This window comes from Calidris pugnax, unplaced genomic scaffold (assembly GCF_001431845.1).
Source record: "Calidris pugnax isolate Ruff unplaced genomic scaffold, ASM143184v1 scaffold45, whole genome shotgun sequence".
NCBI lineage: Eukaryota > Metazoa > Chordata > Aves > Charadriiformes > Scolopacidae > Calidris > Calidris pugnax.
Window position 1 is genome coordinate 931880 of NW_015090764.1, and position 17232 is coordinate 949111.

At 46.2% G+C, this 17232-nt stretch overlaps 3 protein-coding genes across 6 annotated transcripts in view; 2 read left to right on the forward strand and 1 right to left on the reverse strand.

Moving 5' to 3' along the window:
- Positions 1 to 439: 439 nt before the first annotated feature.
- Positions 440 to 9991, reverse strand: LOC106894333 (unconventional myosin-XIX-like). The gene is made up of 14 exons (XM_014952988.1): positions 9933 to 9991; positions 8717 to 8806; positions 6754 to 6898; positions 5172 to 5320; positions 4825 to 4938; positions 3960 to 4092; positions 3694 to 3763; positions 3243 to 3345; positions 2934 to 3030; positions 2394 to 2470; positions 1937 to 2027; positions 1030 to 1201; positions 673 to 746; positions 440 to 576 (listed from the first exon to the last, which is right to left on the reverse strand). The coding sequence occupies exons 2-14, from the start codon at positions 8726 to 8728 to the stop codon at positions 440 to 442; spliced, it is 1374 nt and encodes a 457-aa protein (XP_014808474.1). The 5' UTR covers positions 8729 to 8806; positions 9933 to 9991.
- Positions 9992 to 10094: 103 nt separating this feature from the next.
- PIGW (phosphatidylinositol glycan anchor biosynthesis class W) lies at positions 10095 to 15616 on the forward strand. Of its 2 annotated transcripts, none has more exons than XM_014966272.1 (2): positions 10095 to 10180; positions 10946 to 15616. In XM_014966272.1, exon 2 carries the CDS (start codon positions 10960 to 10962, stop codon positions 12478 to 12480), a length of 1521 nt encoding a protein of 506 aa, XP_014821758.1. In that variant the 5' UTR covers positions 10095 to 10180; positions 10946 to 10959; the 3' UTR covers positions 12481 to 15616. The 2 variants fall into 2 exon arrangements, with proteins under 2 accessions (XP_014821758.1, XP_014821766.1); XM_014966280.1 differs by lacking the exon at positions 10095 to 10180 and adding an exon at positions 10800 to 10840.
- A 1481-nt stretch (positions 15617 to 17097) lies between these two features.
- The window catches only part of GGNBP2 (gametogenetin binding protein 2), a 20059-nt gene continuing 19924 nt past the window's right edge, over positions 17098 to 17232 (forward strand). For all 3 annotated transcript variants that reach the window (XM_014966293.1, XM_014966311.1, XM_014966302.1), the window contains exon 1: positions 17098 to 17211. The gene's annotated coding sequence lies outside the window, so the exon portion shown is untranslated. The remainder of the gene's footprint in view (positions 17212 to 17232) is intronic.

A 17232-nucleotide genomic window follows, 5' to 3' on the forward strand; every position in this document is an offset into this window, starting at 1 on the left:
CACAGGGGTCTGCACAAAGCACAGCTCTAGAACCTCCCCAACCATTAAGGTAATTTATACTTGATGAAGAGAATTAACATGGTTCTAAGCAGCAGCTTCCAAGAAAATCTCAATTTAGGCCATTTTCTTACCTCAAGACTTTAGTTTTAAAGTGTTCAGCTCTTTGAGGGAATGGAAACAGTTGAACAGGGCACAGAGCTGTGGAGCTGTATAACAGGGAACAGAGTTCCAGTGCCCTATGGAGAAAAAGCTGTCTCATGCCACCAACTGCCCCACAGTCTCCTCTTTAAAAAAAAAAACAAACCCAATCTTTACTCACTTCCCACTGATTTCTTTGGCATTAATTACTTGGCTGAAGGTTGCAATCCGATCAGAGCAAAGAAATACAATGATAGAGATTAAAAACGCTGTTTTAAAATTAGATATTCAACATTTGATCTTAACAGAGTAATACCTGTTGTGCCTTCAGATAGTGTGCTACAAAGTGCTGCTGCAGTTTCTCGTTGGCATAGTTAATACAGAGCTGTTCCAAGTTGTTTTCAGGGAAGGCTTCAAAACCATAAACATCCAACAAACCTGGGAGGAACACAGAAGAAGACAGTGCACTTTGGTTTAGGAGCAGCTTGAAGGACTTAGGGTTACCCAGTTAAACCAGGGAGGAACAAACCATACCTATGAAGCTGGTCCATCCTGAAGGATCTCCATAGATGCTTTCATTTATGACCAAAACGAGCCATTCAAACAATCTGCAGACAAGGACAACTGGATTAGTTGGAAAATGCTTGCTTACAACTCTTTTACTGCTGTTTTTACCAGTAGCTGGCATGAAACAGCAGTTCTCTGAAGGTCTCCCTATTAGATACTGCAGCTCTCTCAGGGTCTACAACTGAATCAAAGGTGTGTCGAGCAGGGAAGGGAGGGTTACGCTGCTATTGAGTCCAAGCAGAAAGCCAAAGGAAAGTAAATCCCTCTCTATTCCCTCAAAAAAGTTCTAGGGATTAGCAGAGCAGCTGGGCTCCACGTCCTTACTTGGCATAGATCACTTTGGCGAGGCAGTCCCTCCTCGTCTCGCACTCGGCTCTGGAGCACGGCTTCTTGAAGACTTGTTGTTGTTTCCCAGCAGTTATTGTTCGAATTCTTAATGATTCCAGTAGCTCCTCGACAGGTATCTGCAGCAAAGCTCCAGCAGTCTTCAAAAAGTCTTGTCCAGAAAAAAAACAACATTGCAAGGTTATCTGGAGTGTCAAATGGCTGCAGCCCCTTTCAAGTTATGGAAGATCTAGAGATAGTATAGAAAAATGACGCTTCCATGAAATCACCAACTTAAATGTGGATTTTTTGGATTTGGAGGAAAGCTTTGCAAGACCAGATTCTATATTTGGATGCGCAACACCCCTAGAATTTCAGGTACTCTATTGAAATGAAACAACAATACCAAAAAAGTCAGAAGTTTGCCACACTGAAGAAGGCGTTTTTAGAGAGTACTTTCTAGGTATGTCTTTGTTACTTTTTCACCTTTTTTGAGCAGAGACCTAAGTCTCCTAAGTTTTAGTCTTTATCATGAGAACTTCAAAGCTTTAATTTTAAAAGCCCTGCTCTCCACTCTGGGTCAGATTTCTGGAAGCCTTATGATGTCAACGCAAGATTACAATCAAGAGTAACGGTTCTGCCAACAATCCTCCTGAAATGACTGTCTAATGTTGCAGTTGCCTTGACCTGTAGTGGAAGGATGTTCTCTCAGAGCAGGGGAGCACTGGCTTTTTGTTTGTTCGATACTTTGAAACCCTGAAGGACCAAACAAAAACACACTTAAATTTTGGTTTGCCCATGACCTCGCTAGTCTCCTGCCAAGCAGAAGAGCGTAGCAATCCTTTCCATTGGGCATCTGCACTCAGAGAACAAGACCCTCTGGAGCACGCCGTGCTCGTTGCCTCACCTTTGGCGTTTTCTTCTAGTTCACAAGACTGAGATTCATCCACAGGATTGGAGAATTGAACATTCCCAAGATGGAGAAGGCCTGACAATACCTGAAATGTAATTATTCATTCAGTTTTCTAAAACAGAACAATGTCCTCTTTGCCTTCCCACATGAGTATGACAAGTCAAAACATTTCTGAATAGAAAAAAAAAAAGCAAATAGATTCCAAGCTTTTGTGTTAATTCCCAATGCTGCAATTACTGAGGGAAAACTAAAGTCCACTGGTGCAGACTTTTAGTTAAGAATTAATATTTGGTTACACAATCTAATGCACAGCTGCAGGCCCTGCAGTCAGGAGTACCAAACAACCCGTGCTCTATACATCGATACAGATTTACTTCTGCAGAAATCCCAGACTAAAAAGACATTCCAAACATCAGCAGCAGCTTTGTGGTGACCATGCTTTGTACCTGACCTTGAAAATATTGTTCTGCGTGGAGCGGTCAATGCCCAAGTGAAACATTGCATCTCTGGTCACCTCGAAGCAGTCCTCTGAAAAGCCAAACGGGTGCTATTTAAAGGAAAGCCATGCACACAAAGACAGGCAAGCACAACGCCTGACACCACCTCCAGTTCAGCTGGAATCCTCAAAGGAGGTCAAGGAAGGCAGATGGTACAAGCTGGAGAACCAAATAATTGACCTAATGCTGAGCCTGTGGGGCTCTGACGTGGGGCAGTGGGTTGCTGAAGCACATCCAAAGAAGAACCAGTTTCTAAACATAGCCACAGAGATGCAAATTTGCTAGGCCAAAAAAATGCTGGTTTAAGCCAGGTGAAAACTCTTCACTGAGCAAACTGCAACTTAAAAAGAATCCCATTAACGCAGGTGGCTTTGCACAACAGCTGCTGGTGACCAGCCTGGCTCGTGGGATTTAACAGGGCACACACATTTTTGTCTGCCTTCCTTTAAAGTTACAGCTGTTATTAATGGACAGTCTGTGAAACTAATCTTTACCATCTAAGCTTCTTTCAGCATTTGGCAGCCAGCGGTAGTCAGCCCCTTCTGGAAGGTTCCATTCCAGCCTCTCCTCTGCAGTGGCACCTTTTGTGATCTGGAGACAGAAAACAAGGTAAGGACTGAATTCTGCCTTTGGTATTTACATCTCACAGGGAATGAACAGTGACACACTGGGAGCATCATTTCATTTGGAAGCACAGCAGATAGGAAAACTGCTAAATATTAAAAATTACAACTGTGGTAAAGCTGGTGATTTCATCCCCACTGTTTGTCAGAAATATCTAGGAAAATTAACTGAAAGCAAACCTGATAAAAGATGTGAAAGTTTCTTTCGTTGGGGGCCTGATAGGCAACTCTGGTTTTCTCCAAAAGGAAAGTCTGAATGGAGGCACTACTCAGATGGTGGAATCTAGAGGGGCAAAAAAAGCAGAGATTTCAACAAAACTTTCTCAAAGAATCTGATGGGTGTTGTGTTGTCATGATACCATGAACTCTTTGCAGTTCACCTTCAGTTTTGTGCAAGCTGAATGTAATATTTTATTCAGAGTTCTGAACTGCATCTCTGTTTTTCCTTTGCTCTCTTTTAGAGATCAGGTTGAGAGCTTACAGAAGAAAAATTAATAATAATGTAAGCTGCCAGCAAACCAAAATCCATTCTAAAGACACATCAAACATTCTAGGGCAGGCTTCAGAAATAGGCTTGTAAAGATTTAAAGGAAGAAGACAATAGATAAGGTTTTTACACAGTGATTATTACCTGTCTAACTGAAGCTGGATATACTTTCCAAAACGGCTACTGTTGTTATTCCGCAGGGTACATGCATTTCCTGTGAAATTGCCAGTGACAGATACAGCATGATCAGAGTGGTTCCACTCTTCCACGTAGGACATGGAGATATTAAGGGTGATATTTGATGAATTTGTCTTTTAAGGAGAGGACCAAGGGCTTAAACTTGTGCGTTAACAAAGAAAATTCCCATAGTGGCTACTACTTCTTCTAGCTATTAAAAAAGCCTCATTTACCAAATGCTTCCATGACAGGGTTGGAATCCAACACTCTCTTCTCTATCCTTTCCACAGTTTCATTGCCTTTTGGGGAGATAACTGAAGCAGCAACAGAAGCATAGAATTTCATAAGGCAGCGAGACGTCCAGGTCTGCAAGAAAGAGGCTTGACAATAGGGCTTTGTTTTTACCATGTTGTTTTAGTTATGCCAGTGAAACAGCCCTAGCTTCTGAAAACACAGTATGCAGCTGGTGAGGATTCTGAACAGAGTAATTGTGTCAGGTTTATAGCTCTGGTTCAGTGGAAACTTTTTGTGCACATGCTTCCGTGCAAAAGACACATTTAAATGGAGTCAGAGTGCTTTGCTGAATGGCAGCTCTATCAAGATGTAACAACCTGGAAGCTCACCTAGAATTAACAGTTAGTAGCTGAGGATGAACTGAATATAAATAGACTTTGAGTCGTTAACACTCAGCAAATCATTTTGTTCTCAGGCTTAAAAACATCCTGGGTATCTTCCTGAAGAGGGACAGACCATTACAGAAGGGTCTAGGATAGGATCTGAACTCTCTGCTTCTTCTAAGCCTCCACATAGGCTTTGCTGAGACCCACATGAGCTCCCCAACAGCTACATCAAGTAGAGGCTATTCAACTGCAGCAAGCACTTCATGATTTCCACATATTTCAAGAGTCTTGCTAGAGCAGACTGGCTCTGTGCTCTGGCAGAAGTTCTTTTCTTTGTCTTTACTTGTTCACTGAAACCCCCTGCACTACAGCTCACAAGCAAATCTCAAAACTTAAGAGCAATGTCAGAAAAAAATCCCCTGCAGCTCACAAGTAAGTCTCAAAACTTAAGAGCAATGTCAGAAAAAAATCCCCTTACCTTCCCAGCACCACTTTCTCCACTAACAATTATAGACTGGTTGATGGGCTCTATCTGGCTTTGGACATTTCTGTAGGTTTGTTCAGCCACTGCAAAGATGTGAGGTTTTAAATCCTGGCAATAAAATAGAATGATCGTATTTAAGAGAACAGTAATTACACAGATCAACAGCAATGAACAGCAAAGGTCTTCTCACATTTATCTGCAAACAGTACCGCTCTTTCCCCAGAACTCATATTTCACTAGAAATGGGTTTTATTCTTTAGGATTATTTTGCTTACATAGATTTTGTCGAACTTAACATTTGGGTTCTGCGGAAGGACAGTTATTTCAAATACAAGGATTACCTGAGGACGCAGTGCGACGTGGTACTCTCTCATGAGCTCAGGTGAATAGAGGTAGGTGACAGGCTGAAATGGATTTAAAGCCACCAGGCTGCAGCCAGCATTTGTATAGAACAAGTTTACTGCATATCTTGCTTGAAGACATTTCAGAACTGAAAGACACATTCTGTCAGCATCTTTTGAAAAGTGTATTTGACTCTTCCTGTGTCTGTCTGTAACAAAAATCTTCAGGTATGTTACCTATTAGGTCTAGTAGAGAATGAGGTGATCAAGAGAGTGATATAGTTCTAATATACTGTCCTGGTTTCAGCTGGGAGTTAATTTTCTTCATGGTAGAATCACAGAATTGCCTACTGGAAGGGACCTTTAAGATCATGGAGTCCAACCATTAACCTTAGAATTGTCTACTGGAAGGGACCTTTAAGATCATCGAGTCCAATCATTAACCTGACACTGCCATAGTAGGTACCATGGGGCTGTGTTTTGGATTTGTGCTGAAAACAGTGTTGATGACACAGCGATGTTTTCGTCATTGCTGAGCAGTGCTTGCACAGAGTCCAGGCCTTTTCTGCTCCTCACACCACCCTGACATCATGCCCAGCATATAAAGCTGGGGGAAGCAGGAGGAATGGGGGACGCTCAGAGTTATGGTGGTTTTATTCCCCAGTAACTGTTACTCGCTCAGAGTCATGGTGGTTTTATTCCCCAGTAACTGTTACTTGTGATGGAGCCCACCTTTCCTGGAGATGGCTGAGCATCCGCCTGCGATGGGAAGCAGTGAGTAAGCTCCTTGTTTTGCTTTGATGTGAAGCAGTGAGTAAGCTCCTTGTTTTGCTTTGTTTGTGTGCAGCTTTTGCTTTACCCATTAAACTGTCTTTATCTCAACCCACAGGTTTTCTCACTTTTACCCTTCTAATTCTGCCCCCCATCCCACTGAGGGGGAGCGAGCGAGCGGCTGCGTGGTGCTCAGCTGCCGGCTGGGGTTCAACCATGACATGTACACAACAATGTCTTTAAGAGTTGCCCTTATTTTTAAAAATCTGAAGGGATCTGCTAACTATTCCATTCAATAAATCCTGGGCTTTTATGAGGTTTCGCATAGTCCTAGAAAGCAAATCTGTTCATCTGCAGAAGAGGCAAGAATTCCCCATTTGCACGAGAGACAGGCAAGTGAGGAATTTACTTTTCAAAATCAATTTCACAGATATATTTTGAATCTAAATCAGAGCCTCGTTTTCTGACAGGTTCAACGAAAACCAAACTGCAATCACAAGGTCATGCAGGAGTCCTTCAACAGCACCAACCCTCAGCCACACCCTGGTACCTGGACCAACACCACAAACGTGAGCTCTGCCTGCACAGCTTGATAAGGGCTCAGCACAGCTACATCTACAATAAAAGCATTTGGAAAAAAAATTCAGCCAAGCCAAAAGGAACTTTCTAAGGCTTTGAATAGGTTTTAATAGGCTTTGAATCTTTAACTACTATGTTCACGGTACTATTAATGTGATGAGAACAGTAACTACCTTATATTAGTAGCTACCAGGGAAAGTGGCTCCTCAGGAGATACAGCCCTGGCTCTTACCTGTTGTAGTTGTCACTGGATTAACTTTTGTGAGGTCATCAAAAAGGTGCAGTTTCTCTTCATCACTGAGGAACGCTCTAACTTCTTCTTCAAACGATTCACTGAGGTCATTCTGGATGATGGAGTCTTCTTTTTGGCCATTTTCCTGGAGGGAATGTGAGATCAGGACCAAAGGCTGAATGAAGCTGGACTTTCACCTCATCCACTAGAGTTTATAGCTCTTCTACTGCCTCCACGTAACACAAGTTCAGTCTCAAGGGGAGTCATAACTTAGTATGTTTGAGCTACTCTTCCTCCCAGTTGCCCTCCCCCTGCATCAGTGGTTCCCATGGGGTGCTCTGGTTTTAGAAAGGAGAGATGAGCGTATGAGAGATGGCAGCCTGACAACGCCGTCTGTAAACTGAATTAAACTCTGGTAATTCTAACTGTAAGCAAAGGCACTTGGAAAGAATGTGTCCTTAGACTCACACTACCTGGCACTTGCAATTTTGCAGGCCGTTCAGCACAGACACACTTTTAGGGTGTTCTTAACTGGTGTATTTCTGAGCCTAGGAATGTCACACATTGGATGCAAACGCTGTCACGGCCATGGGAAGCAGGAAGGACTGGCTGCAGAAGCCAAGGTAGAGCCAAAAGCTCCATGGTCCAGCACAGATGCAGTTTTCCTAGCAGAGACTGTCATTTTTGGAGTAGAGACTGATGGCCCCAAGAGTAAAGTTGCAGAGTGCAGAGGTTACAGCCAGGGGAAAGCAATGGTGGTGTTACAAGAGCTGGGCTGCAGTAGGTGAAGAATTGTCCCCTTTGAATCACTTAAAGCATTTAAATCTTAGCCTCTGGGCTCCCATGTCCTTGAGGATATTAGTTGGAAGGACACATTTGTTGTACAAACGTAATGGAAAACTTAGCCAGAAGAGAGATTTCAGGTCCTCTCTGTCATTTCTGGGGAGAAGGAGAGAGGGGAAAATAAAGAAAGGAAAAGATGCCAGTCCTGATTTTTGCTTTCTGGATATTCCTTTTCTGTTCCCTTTCTCCTTGACAGAAACTCCTTCAAAGTAACCCTACTCATTTGTATTTAGTAGCATAAATCTGCAATTCTTTAGAAGTTAACCAAGTCAATGAACAGTATCACCTTGTTTATACAGAAAAAGTGCTAAATTTAGTTAGCAGCATTCCCACTACGTGAGCCAAGCTCATTAATACAAGAGAAAATACACTGCAAAATCCCATTAACACATTTCTTAAAAAAAAAAAATAAAGCTACAATACTGTACTCATTTAGGAGCATTATTGTCTTTTGCAGACAGCATAAGTAGTTCATTTCCAGTAATATAAAATTTTACACAGCAAAGTAAAAAAACCAAAAGCTTAGGAATGCAGGTAAGCATTGCCATTTAAGGGGAAAAAAAAAAAGCTTTAGGAATGCAGGTAAGCATTGCCATTTAAGTGATTTCTGTTATTTCACTCTGGATGCCCATTAAGGAGCTTGCTGCTCTCACAGGGAACAGACACACAATTATGAAATACTCTGACAAGATGAATTTCTGCCAGTCGCCCTGTGCTCTCCCGCGTGTTCCCTGTGTTACGCTGGCAGCTGCTGAGATCTTAAGTCCAGCGTGCAGCTGATCCTGCAAGACCTGAGGAAGGGCTTATTATCACTTCTGATACCTACACTGCATACCTACACCTCGAGTGTGCATTAATTGTACTGAACCATCACCCTTAGGGACGTGCTTGCTGCCCGCGTTAACACCTGCCCCGTTAAAGCCAATGGCATAACAAAAATCACTAGCTGGTGTTAGTAACACAGCTCAAAACCACACAGTTAATAGGCCCAGGCAATTAATGAAGTAGGGGTGAATATGCATTAGTAGTTACCTAATCTTGACTGCATGGAAACGCGCCAAAAATTCTTTCCTGGCAGTAAAATTTAATTAGCACACACAATTCCTGGTTTTCTTTTTACCTGCTTTGGCATCTTGTCCAGCCCTGTGGACGGAAACGCTGGAGAGGGCCTTTTCTCTGGGGTATTTCATTCAAATCAGACTGAAGAACGCTTAAACAAAAGAAAAAATAAATTAAAAAAAGACATTTAGAACAAAATAACCAGACACATCATTCTCCAGAGGGTTCCGTAAGCAGAGCCCAAAGGTTTCAGACAGAAGTACTGGTCCCAGGGGGCTCAAGTAATGCTGGAGCTAGAAAGCCCTCCTGCACTATCAGTAACAGTCATATATTCTGTAAATAAAGCTTATTTGGAGGGAATAATTCCTTACTGCAGGAATAAAATACTTTGTTTCTCTTTAATTACTAAAGCAAGGTTTCTTGGCAAGAAATCGCAACTTTGCTTTTGTTAAATTCCTCCTATTGGGACAAATGGGAAAGATTTGTGGGTCTGACAGCGTCCGAGAAGCTAGTGCTTTTGGGAAAGGAGTGACTCAGAGAAGTTTCGTATTGCAGCAGAAACAAGATAATGCTGCCTGTTATCGTCCCGTTTCCTCTGAAAATCGGCGGCACCCAACCCAAGGTGAGTCAAGCCCAAATTTCTGTGATAAACACAGAGATCCCATTCACATAGCCAGGAAGAATTCTGTCTTCTTGCTGAAACTACCATCTCATCTCTTCTATTCCTAATTCTGTTCTATTCCCAATTCTGTTCTATTCCCAATTCTGTTCTATTCCCAATTCTTATTCCATTCTTATTGCATTCCTAAGCTGTTCTTACCTGGCATGAAAACACTGCTTAGAGATCACTCCAATCCACAACCAGAGCTCAGGGCACACACAACCTTCACCCAAACCCCCTCTGCCTTTGAGCTGTTGTTCCTCCCGAGGAGAGGTGTTGGTCGTAGCTGGCAGCGGAGTTCCCTGTGCCAGTTAAACCAGTTCCCAGAGGACACAGGCCATCTCAGCTCCCTGCTGATGCAGCCTTTCCACCACCACCCCCCCTCCCCGCGCCTTTGCCAGGGCACAATCCCACATTCGCCCGGGCTCCAAGGTCACTCCCAACGGGCCCGTTCCCCCCACCCCAGGGCCTCGCCACGGGGCCACCGCAAGCCCACGCGTTCCCGGGCCGGGCTCCGGGGGCTGCCGGGGGACAGGGCCCTTCCCGGGGGGTGAAGGGCGGGCTCCGGGCGGCGGGGGTGGGCGCGCTATGCCGGGACCGGGCCGGGGACACTCACCGCGGGCGGCGCGGGCCGAGGGCAGCGCGGTGCGGGCGGAGGCGGAGCCGGGGCGGGGGCTACCGGAGGCGGCGGCGGCGGCCGGTGGCGAATCGGCGGCGGCGGAAAAGCAGGGCCGGTTCCCGGCGCGAAAGTGCGGGCGGGGAGCGCGGCCGGAGTTTACCCGAGGCGGGAACCGGGACGGCGGCGACCTCCGGGGGGGGGGTTTCCTGCGGGGCTCTGCGGGGGACGGCGGCGCTGAAATGCGGGTTTGTTCCTTCCCCCCTCCGACAGCCATCCCCCGGTGTCCGGCGGGAGGCCCCGCGATGGGAGGGACGGGGCGGGACGGGGCGGGCGAGCGAGAGAGCCAGGGTGGCTACCAACGGCCTTGCTGCTACTCACAGCCGGGTTACAGAGCCAAACCCGCAATTCTGACCTTCTAATTAACGCTTTTCTAATTTAACATGTTATTCTCCTGAAACAGGTCCCGCGGGAGGGGAGTCCCTGGCCTGGGAGGGTCACTGCGGGGCTGCGACTTCTTTAACAAGGATATTGTGATGTTCTGCTTTAAGTGGGATTTTAGCTGATGGTTTTACGGCGCTCTCTCTGCTGCCCAGGCAACAGAAACTTCATTAGCGTCCCAGTTTTCATTTTCATTTTCATCCATTTCATTTGCGCCATGACTAAGTGCATTCCGTAGATGGGGACAGACAGATTATTCACAATGTGAATATTCAACGGAGCATTTGCTATTTAGAGATCTTCAGCAAAAATAGGGTAAGATTTTTGTTGGAACAGAGCAAGGTTTGTAACGATGGGACTCGGTCACGTCTTGCAAGTGCCTCTGGTCCATCTCCTGGGTGTCACCAGGGCTGGTCCATGTTCTTTAGATGGCAGAGTAACAAACCCAGATGGCTTCTGAAATCCATGTATGCTTTAACGAACCGTTAATTAACCGTAAGACTGATTTTTGATGGAGTTCTAAGGCCCCCCCGTTTCACAAAACTGACTCAAGTTCACGTTTGTGATTTCAGAGGAGGAAGGAAGGATGTCACACAAGCACCTGAAGGAAGCCTTTATCAGCAACTTAAATGGAACTAGTTTGCTGGAAATTTCCCTGGGCTTGTCCCTGGCCCCGCTCTGCCTGCTCTGCAGGGGACTCCTCCTCATTTTGTATTACCTGCACTATGGGAAACCTTTGAGCTCAAGGAAACACAGCCTGCTGCTGGACTTCCTCCTGCTGGTGTCTCCTCTGGTGCTCTCCTGTACAGTCCTGTCTCCAGTCATCTTTTTCGTGCCAATTATCATCGCAGCCTTCTGTGCCGGAATATTTTCTAAAATATACAGCCAAAGAAAACGCGAGAGCAGGGTGCCTTTTAGGCAAATTGTACAAGAATTCCAGAAGACGTACTTGGATGCAGAATACATTCCAGCAATAACCGTGTTCCGTGTTTATGTCAATCTGTTGACAGCCATCAGCATTTTAGCGGTGGATTTCCCGCAGTACCCAAGGCGATACGCCAAAACCGAGACCTATGGAACGGGAGTTATGGATTTGGGGGTTGGAGCTTTTATTTTTGGTAACGCCCTCGTTTGTCCTGAAGTCAGACAAAAGTCTTACGTGACACAACCAAAATTTTCCAATCTGGCCAAGCAGTTCTTTTCCGTTTGGCCACTGATTTTCCTCGGCGTCGGGCGACTGCTTAGCGTTAAATCTATAGACTACCATGAACACACTTCAGAGTATGGAGTGCACTGGAATTTTTTCTTTACCTTAGCCTTTGTGAGGCTTGCAGCATCTCTACTCTTAGCCGTATTTCCGAAAAATAAATCTTGGATCATTGCTATAAATCTGGCTGTATTTTATCAGCTTGTTCTTAACACTACCTCTCTGAAGATGTTTATCCTGCACGGGAGCGACGGCAGAGATACGAGGGTTGGCTTTTTAAACGCCAACAGGGAAGGACTGCTCTCTCTTTTGGGGTATTTAGCCATATACATGGCGAGTGTCCAGGTGGGGCTGTATCTGCTGAAGCTCAGGAGCTCCGTCAGAGCCTGGATGGCGGCGGCGCGGTTCTTGGTGCTGGTGGTTCTCCTGCTCTTCCTGCTCCTTCACGTGTCGCAAGCGCAGGGGGACGCCGTGTCCCGCCGGATGGCCAACCTCTCCTACTGCCTGTGGGTGCTGGCTCACTCCCTCACTTTCTTCACCTGGTTTGTGGTGACGGATCTCACGTTGGTGTTCACAAAGCTGCTTGTGAAGGGGTCCAGCGTGCCCAGTTGCTGGGATGTTGTCAAACCCCCTGGTACCGGCACAAGGCACGAAGCGGAGGCCGTGCCCACGGGAAGGGATGGCAAACTGGCACACGTTTGCCTGATTAGCGCTATTAATAAAAATCAATTACTGTTTTTCTTGTTAGCAAATGTGATGACCGGTACTGTGAATATACTGATAGACACGATCCACAGCGAGACTGCATTTACCTTGGGTATACTGCACTTGTACATGTTTGTTAACTGTTTAATTATGTACATATTGCATGCCAAAAATATAGTATTAAAGTTCTGGTGATTCCATTCTGTCTTAAGTGGAATAGTTGAACTTCGTTTGCTGTAGCTGAATGATGGTATTTTAATGCAAAAATTAGTGTTTTTCCTGAATCTATTCCAATAATCTTTAATTTAGGATAGCTTTTTATGATTTAGTGGTGTTTATTTTTCCAAATTTTACAGTTGGTGCTGTTACCTGTTGGAGTTGTTGCATGTTTTCCTGAAAACTTAGTTTTTGAGATTGTTTGCTGAATGCTTCTGCTGCTCCTACCAACACTTGTGCAGAATAAGATTGTATTTACAGTTAATGAGCTGTGTTCATACCCAAGTGCTGGCAGAATTAGATAACAGTGTGTATAGTAGAAGCCAGATGAAAAGTAAGAAAATGAATAATAATAGAGAGAGAGACTTAGCTGTGTCAAGATTTACCTAGTTAAGGCCCTTGCATAAATAATAGATAAGAATAATTCCTTATATAAAATGTATTTAATAAGTGGATACTTTAAAATGTTTTGGCCCTAGTCCTGCAAAGATTTATGCATATGCCTGACTTTGATGGCAGTAATTGTATGTGGAATGTTAATCATATACTGAAATCTAAATTAGTCTTTGAATTAAAGCTAGATTTCATTTTCCTCCTCACTGATGAATATAAATGAAGACCCTAGATAAACTGCGATGCTCTGAAGGATAAAATTCAAGTGCAGATGAATTCATAAAGCAGTTGTTGGAATTTGTGGTGCAGATAGTAAGAGCAGCACAGCCTTTTATGAGAAAATACAAAGATCCAAAACGAATTCACCCCCAGCCTGCATTACCAACATGTTGTGACAGCTCATCTTTAGGAACGCTGTAAAATACGGTCTTCAGCTCTACTTTGGAAGTAGTCAGGGCCCACCTACTTGTCTATAAAATGATTTTAAACAGCAGCTCATTCCTTAGTGTATTTTGACAGCTGAGATGTCATCAAGTGGGAACATTCTGTATTAATTTTTATTAGCAAACAAACAGTGTGCAAATGGAAAGCAGCACGAAGCCATGGGTCAGGGTCCTGGCAAAGTATTGACAAGAGATGTGCTCGGTTTCTCTGTCGCTGTCTTCCTGTGGGCCCAGAGCACAACAGCCTCTTTGTTCACTTTCCAAACTGTGACAGGTTCTTCCTGACCTCACTGAGTTGTTGAGAAGAGCAATGCATTTAAAGACTGTGAGGAATTCAATAATGAGAGATATTAATACTTAAGAAGTAGAGTACAAGTGGTAGTTGATGATAGATGTCTAATGTCTGTGGAGTTCCAGCAGTGCACATGGGCCATATTTCATATTTCTCCTTGTCTAGCAAAAGTGATGAATCATAAAACCTATGGAGATTAAGCCTCTAAATCAGATTCTTTAATGCAGACAAGCTGTGGAATATTCTGAAATTTATGAGGTTCTCTCAGCCATTGGCCAATGGAAGGGTGAAGCCTGAGGATGACAGGCTGTGACCATGCTGATTTCATGCTTGTTTACTTCCAAGTTATAGCCACATAGTCTTTGGAATCAAAGAAAAACAGCCTGAATTATCCTGGGGACAAATGCAATTAAGTGGCAGCAGTGCCATTAACGGTTGTCACAGTTTCTAGCAGAGTTTTCTGGTAACTGGTGTATGTATTTATTTTAAAACATTTCCTAGCCTTGCCTAGGGTAGAAAGGCCTCCATCGTCATGAACTGAATGGCACTACTCATTTATGCAAAATTACTGGTGGATATTCATTTTTGAACTATCCAGAGCGCAAGACCCGCCGTGAGTTCTGCCTGTGAGCACAAGTCTATCGCCGTGATTCAGAACCCAGGCACGAACGGGGTGTGACAACGCGGGGCTGTGTCTGGACAAGCTACAGACTGTCGAGATGCCAGCTCCGTTGGGCGCAGCAGAAATCCCGTGGGAGGTCTGCTGTGTCTGTGCAAGAGCCCTGCGAGCTCCGCACCGGGAGCAGGCTGGCGGGCACCGGTGCCAGGACTGGAGCTGTGGTTTGCAACCACGGAGCCGGCAAGCGGAGGGGACTGCGGTGCACAAGTGATGGTGAGAGCAAGAACCACCCGCTTCTCTCCACGACTGCCACATCACGACGCCATCTCCTGCTTTTAAAGCCGCACGAAGTAAGTTGTTCCCCACTGAATTAATGAGAGACAATTAATTCTCATTGCCTATTGTCGATAACAAACGCGGCAAGCTCTGCCCTGAAGCAACCCGCGTAGTTATTAATGCTGAATGTTTAGACTATGAATAGATAGGGATAATTAAGCGTGCCTCTGGAAGAACCAAGAAATGGGAGCGAGCGTCCTTTGATCAGAGTGTGTCCGAGCAAAGGGAGCTGCAGTGAGTTGGAAAAGATGCGAGAGGAGTTAACACCGCGATAGTGCCGTGGACACTTTCTCCACACACACCTCGAGAGCTGTTGGATGAGTGGTTGGTAGGAACCTTTCATTTCACTCTGGGGCATGTTTAGACGAGTAAGCTTCTACAGATCAAAGAGAGACTTAAAAAAGTCAGAAACTTTGATTTAGCTGTTACATAATCAGTAAAGATATTTCAACTAGTGAGACTAAAATGGTTCAACTATAGCGTGCTGCTGACTTTAACAGTAATAGTAAAGCAGAACATGGAGAAAACATAGTATTTTTTTTTTTTTTGCTGCCATAATTCCACCAAATGATCTTTTTGTAGGGCTGCAGGATAGACAAAACACAGTGGGAGAATAGACCTGATGTCATTTATCCTTAACCTTATTATTTGTTTAACCTTAGTAGCTTACCAAATTTCATTATTTTTAACGATCAACCCACTAGCACACCTTCCTTCCCAACCCAGGAGAGTCTCTTTTGAAGCCAAACACGTTACAATAAAGATTTCAGGCCATATCCTATTTCAAAGCACTATGTCCTAAAGAACAGGTATTTCTTCCAGGTGGAAGACGGGGCATGCAAATGAACAGCACGAAGGGGCTGTCTGCCTTTTCACTGTTTTGTACATAACAAGCAAACTGCATGTTCTGGCAACTTAAAAGACCCCACCTTTTCCGTGGACAGAAATGACACGAAATGAAATTTTTCAGTGTGCACCCCGAGGATACAAAATTTGGGAAATTGCTATTTTATTGATGTGATCCAGCCATGCTCTGGGAGCGGAGGGGCAGAAGTCACACTGCACGCTGAAAGGACCCTGTGAAGACAACATTTGCTCGTCAAAGTCCAAGTGGCTTCGTGATATTCTAACAAGAGAAACTATCCCTTGTTAAGAAATGCCAGCTTTTTTTTTTTTTTCTGAAGAAGAAAACCATGAAAATACACCAACTGCAAAGTGTGCAGCAACGTGGCTCTGCACAGTGTTTCCGGTAGAGGTAGAGATGTTGCATGATGAGTTCAAGTAAATTAACTCCTCCACTAAAGATGGTTTTTATGCAGAAACAAGGAAAAAAAAAATAATAATCCCGCTCCCTAATTGCCTCCCCTGCATTTTCTTGTGAGGATTTTAGTATCTATATACATAAATAACAAGAATGAACAGATCAACTGTATTATTTAATAGTTCGAGAAAGGCTATGGGGGTTTTTGTGGCTGCTTAATTTAGGCAGCCACAGGATTTCTAGCCGGTTGCACCAGGGTGCTGCAGAAACCAGCTGCCTTCAGCCAAGAGACCCTAAGTCCAATTAATGCCTGCCTTACCTGGCGTGTAATCAGGGCAGGGAAATCTGAGGCTGCACTTTGATGGGTCTGAAGCTCAGATGCGTTTTTGGCAGCTCACGCTCCCTGTCAGCCTACTCTCGGCGGCCTCCACAGCAAAGCCTGCACTGAGGGACCCCCTGTCACCCTCCGGCCCTGTCCCGCTGGAGACAGCGGTGGGTTTCCATCCCCCCAACCCTTCGGGGTTCAACCTCCCCTGCTCCCCTTCACCCACCGCCTCAGCGGGGCCAACTTCTCTGGGGACAGCTCTTTACACCCCACTTTCCAAGGCGGGGGCGCCGGGATAGACCCCACCGGCCCCTCAGCGCCATGGCGGGAAGGCTTCATCGCCTCAGGGTGGGGAAGGCCCGCGGATCCCCCGGGGCCAGGCCTCCCGCCGCCGCCCTCAGCGGGGCGAACCTCTGTGAGGGACAGCTCTTTACACCCCACTTTCCAAGGCGGGGGCGCCGGGTTAGACCCCACCGGCCCCTCAGCGCCATGGCGGGAAGGCTTCGTCGCCTCAGGGTGGGGGATGGCCCGTGGATCCCCCGGGGCCAGGCCTCCCGCTGCCGCCCTCAGCGGGGCGAACCTTTACACCCCACTTACCAAAGTGGGGGCGCCGGGATAGACCCCGCCGGCCCCTCAGCGCCATGGCGGGAAGGCCCGCGGATCCCCCCGGGGCCAGGCCTCCTCCCGCCGCCCTCAGCGGGCGCTGCCCTACCTCAGCCTCCCGCCCCGCGCTCGAGGCGCCGCTCCGGCCGTTTGTCACCCGCGCAGCTCCTCCGGCGGCGGGGCCGCCATGTAACGGGCGAGAGGGCGCCTCCCTGCGGGCAGCCCCGGGGGCGACGAGGCGGGGCCGCCGGCCCCGGGCCGGGAGAATGGCGGGGCCGCCGCCTCTCGCGAGAGGAGGGCGGGGCGGCCCGGGGCCGGGGCCGGCGCCTGTGGGGAGGGCCCGGGGAGGGGGAGAGGAAGGAGGCGGCTCCGTGGCGGAGCTCGGGGGTGTCCGCCCGCCTGTCACAGCGCCCGGGCCGCCGACCCGCGGAGGAGCCGGTAAAAGCCCGAAGGGAGGCG